The sequence below is a fragment of the Rhipicephalus sanguineus genome, chromosome 1 (genome assembly GCF_013339695.2).
Source record: "Rhipicephalus sanguineus isolate Rsan-2018 chromosome 1, BIME_Rsan_1.4, whole genome shotgun sequence".
NCBI lineage: Eukaryota > Metazoa > Arthropoda > Arachnida > Ixodida > Ixodidae > Rhipicephalus > Rhipicephalus sanguineus.
The window spans coordinates 60798912-60819555 of record NC_051176.1 but is presented as its reverse complement, the minus strand read 5'-3'; the positions used below and the strand labels follow the sequence as shown (position 1 = coordinate 60819555).

Below are 20644 nucleotides of genomic sequence, written 5' to 3'. Positions count from 1 at the left end.
TTTTTTGGTAATTTTAATTGCATGATTAGTTCTGCTTTTTTTTTCTTGCAGCGCATGGGCTTGGCCGTTTCAGGTTGTCGGCGTGTTCATCCTTTGCACCGGAACTAGCCACCCTACCGGAACTGCCGGAACAATCATAATCCGGCTGTGTGTGTGGGTGTGTGTGTGTGTAGGGTGGATGTAGAGAGATCGCGTCTGCTGTTGCTCGTCTAGCTCGTTTTGTTTTGGCTACCGTGTTCACTGCTCACGATGTCTAAAAACACGGAGAGCTCGGCTTTCCGCAAAATCGACATCGACCAGTACAACGAGGACAACTACAAGGAGGAGGAAGGCTTGGATGCACAATCGCCACCGGCCGGGCCCGACGAGCAAGAAGTGAATCACCTGCTCAACCAATATCCTTTCTCAGTGTATTTAATACCACATGGTGCACTGTTGATCGCGATTAAGCCCGATCAAATTGCCGAAAAGTAATTGGCTTCTTTCTAGTTGATAAAGAAATTTGATCCGGGTCGGGCCCGATCAAAAGTGGCCGTTTGACACCGGTCGCTAGGTTCAAGTGGGTCGAAAGATTGCCGACTGGAGGCCGGTCAACCGTAGCCCTCTGCTTGCCGTTTCACGATTCTTTAAACCGCGACTCAGCAGTTTTACCGCTGACGGCGTCGCCTTGCGTTGGTAGAAGCCGACGCGGCGTCTCATGCGTGAGTGAACCGCGCACTTTGCTTTCACGCCTTGCTGGGGCGCAAATCTCGCGTTTGCATTTGACTATTTTCGTTTACTTCACGCGCGATCTCACTTGAGCACTTCACTCGCCGAAGTGCAGGCGAGCAGCTCCGGCGAAAGTGTTGGGTGCAGTCAATCGGAAGTGGTTTCTGGGCGTGTCATGCCGCGCAGCGTCTGAACGAGTTAACGAAGTAGCATGCTAACGCTTGATGTGCGGTGTGATGAGTTTATTTCGTTGCCCTTCCGCTTCGCTAAATGCAGAAAGTTTGTGTGCATTGCGAGCTAATATTTACCCAAGCAACGGTGACGCCATTCATACTCGCAACCATGCTCGCAACGCTCCGCTCGCCCGGCTTTGGGCTGTGAGCGCTAATGTGGCAATGAGCATATATGCGAGGGTGGCCACAAGTCCGTTTCCAAAGGACCGCAGCATGCACACATTGATTGGGCATGATCCTGAATGCTTCTTGTGCCATGTAGTTGGACCGCAACAAATGCATTTTGTACTCGTATGCAACAGCCAAGAGATGTGCTTTTCTGCTGCAATGGAGTGGTCGATAGTCCCTGCTACAAAGTTTGGGCAGACCAGTGTATCTCGTAACACATCTTTGAAATTGATGCATTTGTCATACAGTAACCTGGGAAAAATTTCAGTAGAAATGGCAACTGAGATGAGACAGTGTTGTAACATGTGGTTCTGCATATTGTGAACACGCTGCTGGGATTTAACTCTCGGATATGGGTTGGCTTGATACAGTTATCACTTCACCTTCATATAATGGGACCTCGCCACTAGTTAACACTTTCGTGACCACGCCTATTCCCATTGATGGTATGTTATCGATTAATACAAATTCAAATTTTGGTGCTCTCCGAGCGCTTTTGGACAGCTAGTGCCATCCAAAGGGTAAAAGAGACTGAAGAGGATAGAGAGGCAGATCGATGGCTGAAGGGTGGGAAAAACAACTGGGTAGAGAGCCCCACAAAGGACAAACCAACACACAGAACCAATCAGAAACCAGTTCCAAAGGAATAGAATCAACCTAAGCTCCAGCCAAAGGACACACAATAGCAACGTAGACACTCAGTGGTGCTTGGAGACTCAAATGCTCATTGTCTGAAATGACAGCTTCACAAGGATGTTAGTGACTGGAGACTTCGCGTCACAACGAAAGCAGGAGCGACCATGGAGGAGGCCCTTCTTTGAGCTGAGAACAAGATAGAACATGCAAGTTCATCCGATATTAAGCTCCAACTGCTACTGCATGTTGGTACTACCGACATAGTAAATGAAAAAGAGCCGAACAGGTCTATAGAGCGGTTAAAACAGAAACTGACATCTTGGAGTCAAGACACTCTTCAACACCATTACATTATATGTACCACACCAGAACTGGCAACATAAGGACTGCCTGCTGAGAGTGGAACAAGCAAGCCAGCGAACTATGCACCACGCTTGGCCCACAGGTAGAGTTTGTCCCAATGGATGAAAACAGTTTCAGGGACGTACACTGAAGCAACAGGCACCCAAATTGTATACGTACTGGCCAAAGAAGTCACGATTTGTTTAGGCCTAAACAAGGATCACCACACCAGTCCCCCACAAACCCGTCGATAATCGCCAAGACAAGATCACACAATGAGAACCTTTATGAAAGTTATGACAACAGCATTCGCACAACTAAGCCAACCGAATCGTCGCTGGTGAAAGGCACAGAAAATGCCACTGCCTTGCCCCAAACAAAAATAGAGAACAGCCCAAATACACAAATGGAAGTGAAACACAAGAGCACACGTGTCAGGCGAAAGGCACGAAGCCAGGAAAAAGAATTCAAAATATGCCTACTTAACATACAAGGGGGCAGTAACCTCAAATGTGACTCACACGAGATATTTTTATTAGAAACTTCCCGGGAAAAAGATTGCGGTCAAGGCACTATCTCCCCCTTCTGTAACTCACACCTCTGATCAATAATTAAGCTGGCGTGCGAACGCTGGTGCGTTCAAATATGTGTGTGTAGACATGGGTGGAGACGTGAGCTGACATAATGCTAAGATGAACAGATAGGACAATAGGTCGACAAAAAAAAAAGTGGAGCTCAATCAGACTCACTCAAGCAATATACCTTGCGCTTAGGGCTCAGAGACTCGCCAAAATTTTCCTCGACTGAACTCGCTCGGACTCAGACGCACCAAAATTTTCCTTAGCCGGACTCGCTGAAATATTACTCACCTGGACTCATTCAGACTCAGGCTTATGGCTCGATCTGAGTCCGAGTGAGGCGATGCATGAGTGAGTTTGCCGACCTATGGTTGTCAGTGCCTTTAAAGAAACCGTTTTGGTTGAATTTGGGAATTTGCTTGCTGCTACTAAGTGCTGGGCAAGTTGCTGAAGTTTCCATTTGGCAATGGTCATTGTCCATAACTTCCATCACGGGAAAGACCGTGGATGCACTAAAGATCATCTTAAAGACAGCTCCCATAGGCTCCAAATGCCAAAGTGTAAAGGTGAGTTGTAAACATGACTGCAGGCAGTTTTTACCTAGCTGCCAAGTTTGCTTTGCTTTACCCTGTGTTGTTCCCACCTTCATTTCTATAACATGGTGTTTAAATGCTTTGTACAATGAATGTGAGAGCTCTCTGTTTTTTCATGCACTTTTCACTGTAAGGGACACTAAAGAGCAAAATGATTTTTCTCATATTATTAAAGTACTCTTTCACGATACCAAAAACACCATGCTTGCTGCGAGAAGACGCTTAGTAAGCGAGAAAACACGCAAAACAAAATGTGGGTGGCGATGCCACGTTGAAGTTTCCGCACCATTTGCCGTGACGTCACATGTTTTGACGGCGACTACTAGGGACTACATAGTTCCTTATCGGTAAAAATAAAGTACATTGTCCTCTGAGGGGCCCTATACCTAACATACCAAGTTTGGGGTAATCTTGTTGTGCCAATGTTGACAAAATACGATAAGTACACTTTGAAATCTGTGACGTAACGCAGGGAGATTTTGGTGCGAAATTTAAAAATGAAACTTTGAACTTGATTTTCTCCTCTATTAATAAACCTATGATGGTGAAATTAATGACATTAGAGTTCTCAATTTAACGATCTAAACTGATTGTTTCTCTTTAGTGTCCCTTTAACAAACCAAGCATTCAGTTAATTGAAAGTGAGCGACGTGCATTTTTATGGACTGTGTTTAACATGTGGTGTTCAAGCATGTTATCTTTGTTTGATGATCTCATAAGACTTGCTCCTTGTCACACACAGCAGAACTGTTATTGGTCTCCGTGCAGCTAATCATCCAAACTTTCTTTTTTAACAGACCTTGCATGTGTGGTTGGTGAATTCAGTTGTGCAATTCAGAGAGTTTGCGGTTGGTCGAGATGGCACTCGGTCACCTAGAACAAAACCACTGCAGACTAATGGGGACATTCTGTCTTGTCATCTTGAATTGTTCTTTCCCTGATCTTTTAGTGGGGCACAACACCTAGGATGTTCACCAGATATTTGGTGCTCATGTTTATTATTGCAGAAAAAAACCTTTGACTGTCATGTTGAATATGCTAAATGTGTTGCCAGGTAGCATACCGAAATGAAGGACACGAGTGAAGTTTGGAGGAGGCAATTACTACTGCCGAACTTGCTGCTTCTGAGCTACTAGTTTATTTATATCAAATAAGTGCAAACAGTAGACTGCAATATTAAAGAGAAGGTAAAATGCGAGTAACATTATTGTGCTTTGCATAGGGTGAGGCTATCAAAAGGGCATTCTTGTGGTATGGTAGAAACGAGCAATGGTACATCAGTTACATTTTAACTTGCCCATATTCAGTCCCTGTTGAACGATGAGCAGCTAAGGTTAGTGCAGAAAGATACAAGATATGCTCTTGATGGCAAGTGCATCACTTGGTTCATTCTGGAAGTGTCTCCAGCATCACTAGGCACTGTGCTTCTATCTGAATTTATTAGGCAGGATAGAAAGTGGATTTATTGGCATCTTTCCTAATAAACTAAGCTGGATGCACGGTGCTCATATATGTCAACACCCATAGTGGCAGCACTGAGCAGCTTGTATGCCACTAGGTGGTCCATTCAAAGCAGTAAAGCGGGCTAGTTGGTTGCTGGAACTCTCACATCATTTTAGCAGTGCAAACTAAAAGCACATACACAAGAGAAGACATGTAGACAGAATGAACGCTAGGCATCAACCAAGTTTACTCCCAGGTACATACAAACATATTGAACAAGTGCGTAAAAACCACCCTTGCCTGTGTACTGTTTGTACACATGGGAGTAAACTCAGTGAGTCCTGTGCTGATATGATTGAGATGCCTGAGTGCATGAAGAGCATCATCATTTCAGGATGCAGCCAATGCCCTGGCCATGCGTGTCCTGCTGGCAGTGAAGGCAAGCGAGATGGAGCAGGCGGTTCGTGGTCTGGACCCAGAGGCAGTGGACGTGCTGATGAAGTACATTTACCGTGGCTTTGAAAGCCCCTCGGAGGGTAGCTCAGGCCATCTACTGGCTTGGCACGAAAAGGTAAAGCTTTAGTGTGCAACTCATTGCTACCATTAGGTCATGCAAAAAAAATGTTGTTTTGCTGTTAATACACAGTCCTTTTGCGAAAATCCGCCTTTGTGCTTCCTGGCTGTACACTGTGGCCAGTGTGGGCACAGGACTATGCTTCAATATACCTGAATTTGGTCCTGCAGTGTGAATAAGTTAAGACTTTCAAAGGGCTCCAACCAAAAATGGGTTTATTTCCCGACGTTTCGGAATCAACTTGATTCCTTCTTCAGGGGGAGTGACAGCGGAAGGGTCGAGGTGCAGCTCTTAACTTCTCTTTCGAACCAGCTGTGGAGAAGGAGGGAAGGCGCGTCTTCTTTGGTGGTGAGGGTGTTGAGGGGGTTGCGGTTGCCGCGGTTGCATGGGATTGATGGGCTGGGGGCGGCCGGGGACGGTTTTGCTCACTTGCGACTTTGTTTGAATTTGTTTTTCTTGCTGTAGCTAGTCCATGAATGTATACTGACGGCAGGTTTCCTTTGCATCGGTTTAAGTTGCCTTCGGTGTTTTGAATGAACCATGACTCCAATAACAGCCGTTTTTGTTGGTTAGTTTCTGTTGTTAGAATTTCGGTTTTTTCAAAGTCAATCTTATGGTCGGCATCTTCCGAGTGTTCTGCAAGGGGGTTCCGCTGTCTCAGTAGTCAACACTTTGTATCAGTAGTCAGTAGTCAACACTTTGGTGAGAAGAACGGAAACGCATTGCACGTTAGAATCAGACAGAAGGAAAGAAAGAAACACCGTGTTCAACGAACTCCAAAAAAACGGCTACCCGCCCCATTTCATTCGGAAAGCAATCCGGCGACAAAAAAGAAAAGTACTTCCAACGGATCCCCCAGCGTCTCCGCCTTCTCAGAAGTGAATCTCTCTGCCCTACGTGAAAGGCACCAGTGAAGCCATAAGCAGACTCCTAAAGAAGGAAGGCATAACGGTCGCACACAAGCCAACCAACACAATAAATCTTCTGCTACCGAAACCTAGGGACCTCCACCAAGAGAAAGAGCGCAAGGCGTCGTCTACAAAATCAAGTGTTCCGACTGCCAGGCCGCATACATTGGCGAAACAAAAAACTTCACCGAAAGAATTAAACAGCACAAAAACGACGTCAGGACGTTCTCAAGACAGCGGAACCCCCTTGCAGAACACTCGGAAGATGCCGACCATAAGATTGACTTTGAAAAAACCGAAATCCTAACAACAGAAACTAACCAACAAAAACGGCTGTTATTGGAGTCATGGTTCATTCAAAACACCGAAGGCAACTTAAACCGATGCAAAGGAAACCTGCCGTCAGTATACATTCACGGACTAGCTACAGCAAGAAAAACAAATTCAAACAAAGTCGCAAGTGAGCAAAACCGTCCCCGGCCGCCCCCAGCCCATCAATCCCACGCAAACGCGGCAACCGCAACCCCCTCAACACCCTCACCACCAAAGAAGACGCGCCTTCCCTCCTTCTCCACAGCTGGTTCGAAAGAGAAGTTAAGAGCTGCACCTCGACCCTTCCGCTGTCACTCCCCCTGAAGAAGGAATCGAGTTGATTCCGAAACGTCGGGAAATAAACCCATTTTTGGTTGGAGCCCTTTGAAAGTCTTAATTAATTAACCCAACCAGACAGGCAAATCTGTGAAAATGTTCAGCTTTAAGTGTGAATAAGTATGTGAGGCCAGTTATTGAAACATAGCATGTAAAAAAAAAAGAATGCAAACACAAGCATGAGGTGAACGTCTGTCATTTCACACGCCACTCAAGTTGTGAAAAGAAGAAAAGGAGCATGCATTTTTTTGCATATTATACCTTCCCCAATAAAATTCAATGCTTGCATTATTTTGTTCATGTGCTCGCGTGTTTTGAATGTATAGTTGTGCCACGTGATCACTACAGTGACACAATCCCGTCAAGACGATGAGGCCAGGGTGTCTGCCAACTGGGAAAACCGGGAATCCTAGGGGATTTTGGATAGTCTGGAAATATTCTGGGAATTGGCGCTCCCATCAGAAAAAATCCACTGTCACTTTACTGAAAGGGAACGAGAGTCGCAATAACGGTGGCTCGAGGTTTTGTAAACACATTTTTCAAATTGCACGACCACTGCTGCTGCAAGGAGAGAACTCACCTTAATGCTCTCCTCACCTTCGGAGCGGCGAAGTGGGAGAGCATCCGGCTGATGTGTGGCATGCAGAGGTGTTCTGTGACTACGCAGTGTAGATGTTCTCTGGTTTAATTCCGTGCTCTGCATGCCATGCATTAGCGCCCGATATGGTGTTTTTCTCATCGCCGTGTGTCAGGTAACTCATTGCCGTGTGTCAGTAAATGCATGGTTCAACTGAACTAAATGCACTACAGATGAAGACGAAAAAGGAAGGACAGTACAAGCGCTTACTCGCAGCTGAAAGATTTATTTGACAAGGAAGCATATGAATACAAAAAGCTGACCTACGCATGCGTGTGAAGGCAAAGGTTCTCCCAGGCAAAACATGACAATTGTGGGTTAACTATGGCTATAAACTATCGAGGAATACGATCAAGGAAAACGAACGCCTTCTCATATAACAAAACTGAAGGTTGGCTGACGCACTGGTCTCCTCTTTTTCTAATATGAAAAGCTTCAGTCATCTCACGTGTTAGCTGATTGCTATTTCGAAAGATTATTTCAGTGTCGTATAAAACAGTGTAGCAGCCGCACTCCCTACAGTGTGCTGCAAGATGTGAAGCTCCTAAAGACCTTACTGCTGATTGATGCTCTCTTAGACGCACGTTGATGCAGCGTCCTGGCTGGCCAATGTATACTTCGCTTACTTTGTCCTGCAAAACTACCAGCCATAGCATGATGGCATGACTTTATCAGGGCATTCCTGAAGCACAGAGTAGCGATTTGCTTGGGTAGACAACATGTGTTCAGTGAAGTGCTGATGTGTACTTGTAAACTGAAATATTTGATATTGGTTTCAACTGCGTTTTTTTGGTCACGTGTGCTGCGCCAGACGTTTTTTTTTTTTTTTGGTTGTGTGTGCAGCATCACGTGTGCTGTAAGCGAGCCATATAATGTGCTATAGGGTTATGGAATAAAGACAAGTTGGAAGTTCAGCGCTCATCCTGTTGCCTGTCATTTCCTTCGTTGCTCTTGTCTCTTTCCTTCAGGCTCAAACTGAGCTGCGCTATAGCAAAACGAGATTAAAGGGACACTAAAGAGCAAAACGATTTTTCTTGCATTAGTAAAGTAGTCTTCCGCGATACCAAAAACACCACGCTTGCTGTGAGAAGACGCTTAATAAGCGAGAAAACGCGCAAAAAAAAAAAATACAGGTGGCGACGCCACCTTGGAATTCCCGCACCATTTGCCGTGACATCACATATTTTTGACGACGCCTGCTTGGGCCTGCGTAGTTCCTAATCGGTTAAATCGAAGTACATTGTTCTCTGAGGGGGCCAGAGACTTTACATAACGAGTTTGTGGAAATTTCGTCGAGCCAGTGGGTGCCAAAATACGTTAAATGCTTTTACGTCACGAATTACAAAGTTCAGCGCGAAATTTAAAAATGAAACTTTGAACTTGGTTGTCTCCTCTTATAATAAACCTATGGTGGTGAAATAAACTACAAAAGGGTTCTCCGAGCACACTTTATCATTCTAAACCAATTCATTGTTTCTCTTTAGTGTCCCTTTAAGGGGCATCATTGATCATATTTTAATTGAGGTGACTGCATTGGCTATTGGTGGCTATCTTTTTTTGTCTTCTGCCGGATGCTGTGAAAACTGGGTGCGGACATGGCACAGTACCATACATTTATAGTAGAGCGTTCGTCACTGTGTTCAGGCTGAAGTGAAAAATGAGGTTCGACACTTCAGAATTCTGCAGACAGAAAGAAGGTGTGAACATGTACTATCAGCGTCAAATAAGACGCCAACAGCAGAGCACGTGGCCCAAGCATTAGCAAAGGTTTAGTGCGCGCTGCCCAGTCACTGCCAGGCGCGCACATCTGGTTTGGCAGCACTGTGCGATCCCCTTATAGTGTGATTTTTCGCTTCTGTTCTAGTTCCGATATGATGATAAAGGTGGCCGGTGTGGGCATGCCTGGGGCTTTTGGCCACTTTTTGTGTTCGTTTATATCTTATTTTTTTCTTTAAAATATCAGAACTAGAACAGAAGCAAAAATATTTCACTATAGGGGGAATCGCGCAGTGCTGCCCAACCGGATGTGCGCACCTTTCAATCCTGATGACTGGACGTCGTGCACTATACCATCGCTAATGCTTGTGGCACGCGCTCTGCTGTTCGCGTTTCATTGGATGTTAATAGTACTGTGAAGCAGTTACAGCCAGTTAAAGTCTTTTTTTTCCTGATTATGGGTCTCGTATTGTGATGCAGACGTTTGTGGTGTCCTGACTTCTTTCTTGTGTTCGTGTTTGCACGCCCTGTCTTTTTTAGAGTGATGCAGAAAGTGGTCACGTGGTGAAACAGGGCGCATTATGGCGTTTATGCCACTCCCTCCTGCACGCTCAATCACTCCTTTTTCTCAATAATGTACCGTGCTGGGCGAGTTGGTTCATATTATTCGGAAAAGGAAACCAGCAAAAAACACGAAGGACAACAACCAGACAGGACCAGCGTTTGTCCTGTCTGGTTGTTCTCCTTCTCTGTATTCGTGTTTTTTTGCTGGTTTCCTCTTCCGAACTCCTTGTGCTGCTACTCATTTTAAGGACCTATTTAACAGCATTAATGATGCCCAAGTGAACATCAAAATGTCTCATTGTGCTGGTCTCACATGACCATCTTTTTGATTACGACATCATGATGCTGTATGATCTCTGGGAAACGAAAGCAAAACTGGCTGTAGAAAAGCTGTAAGTAGCTGTTACTAAGGAAGGGAGTTTCGAGGGCTAGTTTCTTTTGTTTGATACAACCTTAACGAAAACCTTAATTTATAGTAGGGGTGTGCGAATATTCGAAATTTCGAATATTTTTCGAATAGCGTTTGCTATTCGATTCGCACTGGAATTTTACTATTCGAACTTCCCAAAAACAAATAGTACAGTCAACGTCCGATTGAATGTGACCCCTCCAGTTTTTCGATATGCTTCACCTCATTACACTCTCGTATTGCGGCAAAGTTGCCTTTCAAGCTCCGTTACGGTCGAACTTTGCCAAGACCCAGTCAACGTCCAATTGCAAGTGGTCCCTAGATTTTCAATATGCTTCACCTCATCACACCCCCGTATTGCGGCAAAGCTGCCTTTCAAGCTCCGCTGCGGTCGCAAATGTATTACTCAAGAAAACGCTGGTTCTAATATGGAGATGAAAGATGTGGCAGAGTTGGGGGCTCAATTAATGCTGTTTTGGACCTGAAATTTGGGTAGGAAGTCCGAAAAATCGGACGCCTAAGCTTTTTAGCATCCTAAATTTCAGATGTTCTTATATATTGACATCTACGAGGCAGATTTGGAACTCCGGACTTGAAGGGCGCACACCCTTGTCTGCCACATCAGTTGGGCTTCCACAGAAGTTGAAAGAGAAGGAGAGGCTGAGGAAATGGCATCTCTGCCTATCACATGTAAAGTGTTGTCGGCAACACTTTGGTTGCACCAAATCATGTACATAAATACAATTCGGCCTCTACATTGCCTCATTCTTGGTAAGAAACATAACTATGAAATATGACCCCGCCAGCGCTTCATCAACCTAGCGAAAAGAAACACTTTCATGTTGCTATCTCACAAGAACATACTTAGGGATTCTGTGCAACTTTTTCTGTAATTTCACTTCGAATTATTCGAAAAATGGTTGAGAAATATTCGAAAATTATTCGAAATTATTCGATTCGATTCGCACTCAATCTTTTTTATTCGAATTCGCTTCGCACCCAAAAATTTGGTATTCGCACAGCTCTAGTTATGATACGTTGAATATTTGGCAAGTGAGCAATGTTGAGTTTGGTCAAACTGAGATCAAGCTGGGAATGTTCAACATACCATAACTTTTGTTCAAATGGGCCTGGAACATCCATTCTTGTTTTACTGCATGCAGTATTCATTCCAGGTTATTTTAACACTTTCGTGACTGCACCTATTCCCGTTGATAGTATGTTATCGATGACTTCAAGATCCAAGTTTTGGCACTCTCTGAGTGGTTTTGCTTCAGTATCATCGTAGCAAACACTCAGGCTCTTGCTTCTCTGGTCGTGAACCCAATCTCGAACCGCCTCCTCAACGGCAGGGTATCGTCCAGACTTCGGTCCGCGAACGGAACGGCGTGTAGCAGCGCACGCGAAGATCTTGGTCCTTTGTTTTCTCCATTCCCTCGCGCACTTTTCCGACACATCAAACTTGCGCCCTGCTTCAACGTTGCTTTCCGACTCTGTGTAGAGTATCGCTTGCCTCTTGAAAGCAGCGCTGTACTGTTGCCGGTGTAGTGGCATCTTGGCGTCTGTTTGGCAGCGTTGCAAATCGCGCACACCACTGCTCGCAAGCGAAGCGAAATGCAGAAATGGCGAACAGGCGGTGAGTGCAAAAAGACGCGAAGACTCCTGAGGGCACATGTGACTGGTCATGTGGTTTAGTTCCCCGTGAAGTGTTGCCAGCTCACACGGCGCTGCCAGTTTTTCTGTGGAACGCCAATGGTTTGTCAACGAATTGTTTCTATTGTATGATAATAAAACTGCAGGGCGCATCGCAAGATAAATTCCTCTTTATTCATAGAGCATCGTTCGCCTTCTATCAAAGGTTTGAAATGCTGCTTTCGAGACCGTGTTTCTCAAGCAGTTCGCATTAATGCCGCGGGGCGGTGATTTTTAAACGCGCTCCATAGTTTCGCCTCGCGTGGTTGCGCTATAGTTTCGGATTGCAAAAATGTCCAGCTCCGGAAGCGGCGCACGTGCATTGGGAAATAGCTGTTGCCGTGACTCCGCTGCCTCTGCGGCTGATGTTATCGATGCGTCGAATAGCAGGAACTCAGAGGACGACGGCCTTTCGTCAGACCCCACAGTCGACTTTATGATTCCGCGTATAGGTCGACTCCGGTTATAGGTCGACCCCCAAACTTTGGAAGGTCATTTTATGGAAAAAACGTTGACTTATAATCAGCAATATACGGTAGGTAAAAGTTGGCACGCTTGTTTAGTTTCTTCTCCTGCTTTTAAAAATAAATGTTTTTGTAGGTCCAATTTTTTTGGTATATAATTAACAAAACAATCTCTGTTCTTGCAACAATAGACAGGTAACTGCCACACCAGAAAATATACAAATGACATATGGACCAATAGCGAAAGCACAAGACTAACAACAATAGAAGCATTTTTATGATTTAACTACAAGAAACTTTTGAATGTTGCCATGAAGTGCTTACACAAAAGACAAATTTTAAAAACTTTAAATAAAATCTGCTTTCTATCTTGTGTGCTCCTAACGTCTAGCTTCGTGTTCATCGATCTGGGATAGCTACTTATATATCACACGTGTGCAAAATTATACTATTTTGATAAAGTCAAGAAAACTGTCACACTTAATTGTGAGGAGTCATAAATGTGTACACACACACTCGTAAAACATTTTTAGGCTACCATTAGTAGGCCCTCAAGGCACTGGAATGTGAGCGTGGCGTCATTGAATATAATGTCGTGGTTCGCATCAACGCAGGTGTACAGTCAGGTGCCCAACGATTTTAAATTTAGATTAGGGCTGCAATGTGGCCTTATGAGATAGGAAACTTGACAGATAAAGGTAATAGACGTAGATTCCATAAATGCTATTTTCAAAAAATAATTTAGTGTGAGCACAATATTCACAGCATTCGTCCTTCATCTTCTTCACCTGTATATAATCATCATCACTGGGAGCGTGTTCCTCGTTCGTAGAATTGGTCAGGCGGCCCTGCTGAATAAAAGGCGTCGAGTCCTCGACATTCCTGCCGTCTTTCAGAGTGGTGGAGGCTGCTTTTGATCCTCAAGTCCTCTACAACGTCGAGTTCCCTGGAGCTTCGTTCCGGTCGTCGTTTGCTCAGCGTACCCGCTGTCATGGCCCAAGACACGCTGCCTGGACCATCCGCGAACCCCGTCCAACCACCCGCCCCCGCATGGACCGTCACCGCCCAGCAGCGGGACCCACCCATCTTCTCCGGTCTCCCACGCGACGATGTCGAAGTATGGCTCAAAGAATATGATATGACCAGTGTGTACAACCAATGGGACGCACCTCAAAAACTTCGTCACGTCGCCTTCTATCTGTCCGACGTAGCGAAAACGTGGTTTTTTAACCACGAGGGCAGCTTTCCTGACTGGCCTACCTTCGCTCAACAAATTCGGAGGATTTTCGGGACCCCAAACATCCATTCTGAAGTCTCGAAGAGGAAGCTCGACGGCCGCGTACAACATCCAGGAGAGACGTACACCTCGTACATCGAGGACGTCCTTGCCCTTTGCCGTCGCGTGGACTCGGCTATGACAGAGGCTGATCGGGTTCGACACGTCCTCAAAGGGATAGGCCACGTCGCGTTCAACGCTCTGGCCGTCAAAAACCCCAGCACCGTCGAGGATGTCATCACGACCTGCCAACATCTCGATGAACTACAAGCTATCCGATTGCAACCCGACGCCTGTGACATTCGGCCTTCCTCGGATGCGGATTTGCGTACGTTGATTCGCACTCTGATTCGCGAGGAGCTTCAAGCGCAAGGACTGTCATGTCCGCCAGCCCCACAGCCTCGCTCTTTGTCTACTGGTCTGCGCGACATCATCAAAGAGGAGCTGTCCTCCATGGCTTGCGCTCTCACGTCTGACATTCAGACGCCACCACCTCCTTCCCCGACATATGCGCAAATCGCTGCCATGCAACCTTCCTTGTCTCAAAGCGTGCATCCTGTTCCTGCTCAGACCAACTTAGCAGCATTTGCGCCACGTCCACCTGTCCCACCTACTCCTGCCTTCTACGCCCCCTGGCTCTCGTCTCGCCCGATATGTTATTATTGTGGCATTCGAGGCCATATTTCCCGATATTGTCGCAAACGCCAGCAGGACGAACGCCGCGGATACGACGTATACGAAAGAGATTCGACGTCCCCTCCTAACCAGTACCAGCGCCGTCCTTCAACACGTTCCCTCTCCCCGTCTTCTTCAGCCGACGCACCTCGAAACTACCGCTCAGGACGTCACCGGTCCCCGTCCCCTCTGCGACGCTCAACATCACCTCTACGACCGGTCGTCCCTATCTCTGAATACCGCTCGGAAAACTAGCTGGTGCAGTTTTTGGAGGGAAAGCTGCATCGCTCGGACAAGCACCAACACCTCCAGAGGGCCCGGCCAATTTGTTATTAGTGTATGCTGAAGGGGTGCCTATTCAAGCATTGGTCGACACGGGGGCCGCTATTTCTGTAATTCATGCTGATTTGTGTCGTCGTCTCCGTAAGGTTACTACACCTTATAATGGCACTCCCTTACGTAGCGCAAATGACTTTACGATACGGCCATCAGCACAGTGCACCGTTCGAGTTTTCATTGAAGGGATCAAGCACCATATTCAGTTCGCCGTGTTGACCTCCTGCGCTTATATGCTTATTTTGGGATGGGACTTTCTTTCTGATGCTGCCGCTTCCATCTCTTGTCGACAACGCCTCGTACATATGCAAGAGACTGATGCTACCGACGCGGAAGATTGGTCACGCCATCGCCTACGAACCGTCAAAGATTCCGTGGTGCCACCTGGCCACGAACATGTTCTTACGGTTGCTTCAGACTTCATTGACCACGGTGACGTTCTAGTCGCTCCATCAGCCCGTTATATATCCAAAGGAATTGCACTAGCATCGAGTCTTGTTCGCTTCATCAATGGCACCGCCTTCCTCGCTGTACTCAACGTCACAAATGAGCCGATTCTGCTTCCTGAAGGCGCTGTTGTAGTTTGCGGCGTGGACACACAACCTGTCTCTGTAGTGGCTGCGAATACTAGTGGGGCGGAACCACGCTCACCAACGGATGCTACTCTTGCTACGACTCTCGCCAATTCAATAAGCACGGATTTGACTCCGCCGCAAGCAGACGAACTACTGGCGTTGTTGTCGAAGCATATCTCTTCCTTCGACGTACACTCCCCTATTCTAGGGCAGACATCGGCGGCAGCCCATCGTATACACACCGATGGAACTTCTATTGTCCGCCGCCGAACCTACCGTGTCTCTTCTAGCGAACGCGAGATCATCGACAAGCACGTTGCCGATATGCTCAAGCAAAATATCATCCGCCCCTCCGCAAGCCCTTGGTCGTCTCCTGTCGTTCTTGTGCGCAAGAAAGACGGCTCGGTGCGATTCTGCGTTGACTACCGTGCCTTGAACAAAATAACCAGAAAAGATGTATATCCCGTGCCTCGCATTGATGATGCTTTAGATTCCTTGCAAGGAGCGGAATATTTTTCCAGCCTTGACCTACGCTCGGGTTACTGGCAAATTCCCATGCACGAGGACGACAAGGAAAAAACTGCCTTTGCCACACCCGACGGACTTTACGAATTCAACGTCATGCCTTTCGGCCTTTGCAATGCGCCAGCAACTTTTGAACGAATGATGGACACTGTACTGCGGGGCCTTAAGTGGAAGACGTGCTTATGTTACCTCGACGACATAGTGATATTTTCTTCCACATTCGAACAACACCTGCAGCGCCTAGACGAAGTTCTGGCGTGCCTCGCAGCTGCTGGTCTCCAGCTGAATACCAAAAAGTGCCGCTTTGCAAGCAAAAGTATTAAGGTATTGGGACACCTCGTCAGCAAAGACGGCATTCGGCCTGATCCCGACAAGATTGCCGCTGTTCTTCGCTTCCCGACGCCTCATCGCTCCAAAGAGCTCCGCAGCTTTCTTGGCCTCGCCTCTTACTTCCGGCGCTTTATACGCGACTTCACCACCATTGCCGCACCGCTTCACCAACTCCTTTCTTCGGGAACGTCATACGGACGAGTGCCAAATGGCTTTTGACACCTTGAAAGGTGCCCTCACGTCAGAGCCAGTGCTTTGTCACTTCGATGACACCGCACCCACTCTCCTCCATACTGACGCCAGCGGTCATGGACTCGGCGCTGTTCTATTGCAACGACATGAGCGTTCTGGCGAACGCGTGACCGCATACGCAAGTCGTACCCTCACATCAGCCGAGAAAAACTACACCATCACTGAGCAGGAGTGTCTCGCCATTGTCTGGGCCATTCAGAAATTTCGACCTTACCTCCACGGCCGCCACTTTACCGTCGTGACTGACCACCATGCTTTGTGCTGGTTGTCGACGTTAAAGAATTTGTCTGGACGTCTCGGTCGCTGGATACTCCGTCTTCAAGAATACGACTTCGACGTTACGTACAAATCTGGCAAGAAACACAATGATGCAGATGCCCTTAGCCGTTGTCCATTACCTCCGTCGTCAAACATACCCGGCCTGTCGTCATCCGTGAGCGACCCAGTCAACGCGTCTTCGTCAGTCCATTCGCTCGCCGCTCTGAACCTGCTTCCTTCTTTCCGCAACGAGACGTTCGCGTCTCGTCAACGCAGCGACGCTTACTGCCACTCCATTATGCAACGCCTTCACGGCTCGTCTCGTCCTCCCAACGCCCGCGCCCGTCGCCAGTTGCAGAACTTCAAGATGGAAAACTCGATCCTCTACCGCTTTGTATTCCATCCTGAAGGACAGCGTTGGGTTCCCGTTGCTCCTCGTTCACTCAGAGCACAGATATTAGAAGCATTTCACGACGACCCCAAGGCTGGCCATCTCGGCTTTCACAAAACATATGAACAAATTCGCAGTCGTTTCGCCTGGCCTGGACTCTCCACCTGCGTAGCGCGATATGTTGCTTCATGCTCGCTCTGCCAGCGCCGCAAATGACCCACTTCATCTCCGGCCGGACTCCTACAACCTCTTCCATGTCCTGACGCTCCATTTGAAGTCATTGGCATCGACCTCTACGGACCACTGCCAATATCAGCCACCGGCAAGCGATGGATTGTCACTGCAGTCGACCACTTGACAAGGTACGCCGAAACAGCTGCCCTCCCTTCAGGATCAGCGGAGGACATCGCCACTTTCTTCCTGGAAGCTATCTTTTTGCGACATGGCGCGCCGCGCGTCCTTTTGAGTGACCGCTGCAAGGCGTTTCTCTCGAAACTACTCGAAGACGTTCTCGACGCATGTAATACCATCCATAAGACGACTTCCAGCTACCATCCCCAGACTAATGGCCTCACAGAGCGCTTTCATCGAACTCTGTCGGATATGATCTCCATGTATATTAATGCCGACCACACCAACTGGGATACCATCCTGCCATTCGTGACCTTTGCGTACAATACCGCAACGCAGCGCACCACGGGCTATTCACCCTTCTTTCTTGTTTATGGCCGTCAAGCGACATCTCCTCTCGACGTCTCCTTTTTTGATGTCCCCGTGGACTCGTCGGCGTCATCGAGTGCGCACTTAATCTCTCGCCTGGCCACTTGTCGCCACCACGCCCGCCTCAATACCGAGGCAAGTCAACAGGAGCGCAAGACTCGCTACGATGACGTTCACCGCATCGTTCAGTTCAATCCCGGAGACGAAGTATTGCTGTGGACCCCAACGCGAGTTCCTGGCCTATGTGATAAGTTTGAGTCACGTTTTATTGGCCCCTACGCTGTTGTCGAGCAAACTTCTCCCGTGAACTATCGGGTAACTCCCGTTATCATGCCTTCCGATGGTCGTTGCCGTGGCACGGAGGTTGTTCACGTGTCACGCTTAAAACCATTCCTACGACGTACGGCATCGCCATAAACAGCGGCCAGGTTGGCCACTTCCGCGCGAGGGAGAAATTAGTGTGAGCACAATATTCACAGCATTCGTCCTTCATCTTCTTCACCTGTATATAATCATCATCACTGGGAGCGTGTTCCTCGTTCGTAGAATTGGTCAGGCGGCCCTGCTGAATAAAAGGCGTCGAGTCCTCGACATTCCTGCCGTCTTTGATTAGTTTTTTGTCTAAAGACCAAAGAATGTTGCCAGACAAAAGCTTAAAACTTGAAGACAGTGAATGTAATACAGCACTAGTCGAGAGCTTTAGGTTGTCCAATAACTTCTGTGTGTTTGCTGATTACCGGGTCACCAGAGGCGTATATGTGAGAGGCCAGAGTGGTAGTGCAAAACTGAACCAGCCAGACACAAATACTGTTATTGGAGTAACCTAGTGTACGCAGTTTTGCTGCTGGTGTAAAATTTTTGGCAGCAATGCATTCATGGACATGTTGCCTTTTTAAACCTCTTCGAACGCAACAAAGTGTGTCTGTGGCTAGACAAAGCGTTAAAAGACCTAGTGTCCAGTAACCCAGTATTCCGCAAATGCCTCTGCATGTATGATGATATTGGACACGCACTCTTAATCACTAGCATAATGTCCAACGTGCTTGCACATTATTTGCTTGAACAATATGTAATGTGATACAAAAGTAGTAGTACTGAATAGCCAATCATCTAACTGCATCATTTGCATTTGCAGGCTTATGCAGCTGGTGGCATTGGATCCATAGTGCGTGTCATGACCGACCGCAAGAGAGTCTGAGGGTTCCCACTGCTGCTAAAAGGGTCGTCATTCCATAGAGCCTGCTGAGGGGAGTTGATGGTGCCAACCAATGAATTTGAACTGAGCCTTTGTGAACATGCCAACACGCAAGGCTGTAAATAGACATGGCAGCATAAGTTATATGTGTACTCCCCTTGAGTAGTAAACACCTTTCCTGTTTGATGATTCCTTTGTGTGATGTGAAAGAATTCTTGATAGCTTTAGTGCAACTCAGTATGAGCACGAAGCAAGGAACAGAAAAGATAGGCGACAGGATGAGCGCTCATCCTGTGCCCTGTCTTTTTCGTTCCTTGCTTCATGCTCATACTGAGTTACGCTAAAGCTATACATGAATATGATGCACCAACTCCGCCAGTCGGCAGTACTTGTCACCTTCATGTGAAGCAATGTTTGCCTTTTCAGGCGACTTTGCAGTAGTATCAGTCTTCTGTCGTGTGCCACTTCTTTAGTCGGATACATGACATGCGTGTCATGATTTTCATGTTAACTCGTGTTTTATGTTCGTCACGCAGTCACGTCGCGCACTACCAATTTCGGGGTAGATCAAGGTAGCGAAACGGTTGCCAGCGCACCATGAGCGTGGCACGTAAGTCATGCTGTACATGACATGCGTGTCATGATTTTCATGTTTAGAAGTCAGCGACATCTCCTCCTCAAAGGCGGATGAACACAAGCCTGCACCAATAGGCGCTCACTCGGGACTGACGTCATGAGCGGGACGGCCAGTGGCTCCGCCTTTGGAGAACATCGGCGTGTGCATGAGCGGGACTATTTTTTTGGTCGTGGAGACGATCAACTGCCGCGCTTATGTGCAGTGGATGAACATGACGCATCACTGAGCCTCAATTTGTAGTGTGCTGCCTTGTTGATGTCGTCATCTGTGTACCATCGCCCTCATGCTGTTGTTATCTGACACAAACTGCTTCCCTTACATGTTTTGTCATCTCGCTAAATTGTAGTAGAAACAGTACATTACTTGTATGGAACAGAAGTCTCTTAATTAGTTGGTTTTGTGTTTAAGTAATACAAAAAAAATTCTTTCATTATTCAGAGGCAAGCTCTGAAAAATATTTTCTCGAAAGAGACACAATCTGAACTACACTTTTTGTGACATCCATCTTCTATCCAGCAAAGCCATTCTTGATAAACAGTGACAAAGACTCGAGCGCACAAATATTTCAGATTTTTAGTGCATAGCATGTACAGCTTTGGCAGCTTCACGCCACTCATGCCATGCATTAAAAATCTAAACACAACTGAAACTTCGTACGCCTTGCAGTGCACCATTTTATAGTTCAAACTCCCGCCTATAATTGCATATTTGGCTGCCAGACTGAAGCAATACTTTTTTTAGCTTTTTTTTTAAATATAGTAAAACCTCGGTGATAAAGATATCGCAGGGTCACGAAAAATATTCGTATCACCAGAAAACACAGAAAATTAGTATGCGACGAAAAAAAGCTGGCGTACATTTTCATATATTGCTTCCCAGAGCCGCAACTACGTCGTAGAAAGACATTAATGATTGCAAGTAAAGTTTTTAGACGTCAACGATCATACTTGTTCTCGTAAATACACGGCACGTGTGCGCGCGTGTAATTGGACCAGATGTGACCACTGGCAGCTAGTAGCCCCCTTCCATATCTTAGTATGCTTTTTCTCGTGACACCAGAATACTGCGGCGAAAGTGACTTAAGGAGCGCTCCGCACACGGTAGATGAAGGCCAGAAAAGGTAAGACCGCTGTCATTTGTTGTCATTATTTTGTTTTCACG

General features: G+C 46.8%; 1 protein-coding gene across 2 annotated transcripts; it reads left to right on the top strand.

Moving 5' to 3' along the window:
* Window positions 1–133: 133 nt before the first annotated feature.
* On the top strand, window positions 134–19035 carry LOC119391976 (actin-related protein 2/3 complex subunit 5). Of its 2 annotated transcripts, none has more exons than XM_049414515.1 (4): window positions 134–404; window positions 3168–3231; window positions 5096–5272; window positions 18787–19035. In XM_049414515.1, the coding sequence occupies exons 1-4, from the start codon at window positions 250–252 to the stop codon at window positions 18847–18849; spliced, it is 459 nt and encodes a 152-aa protein (XP_049270472.1). In that variant the 5' UTR covers window positions 134–249; the 3' UTR covers window positions 18850–19035. The 2 variants fall into 2 exon arrangements, with proteins under 2 accessions (XP_049270472.1, XP_037515547.1); XM_037659619.2 differs by having other exon boundaries at window positions 138–395; window positions 3159–3231.
* Window positions 19036–20644: the final 1609 nt, after the last annotated feature.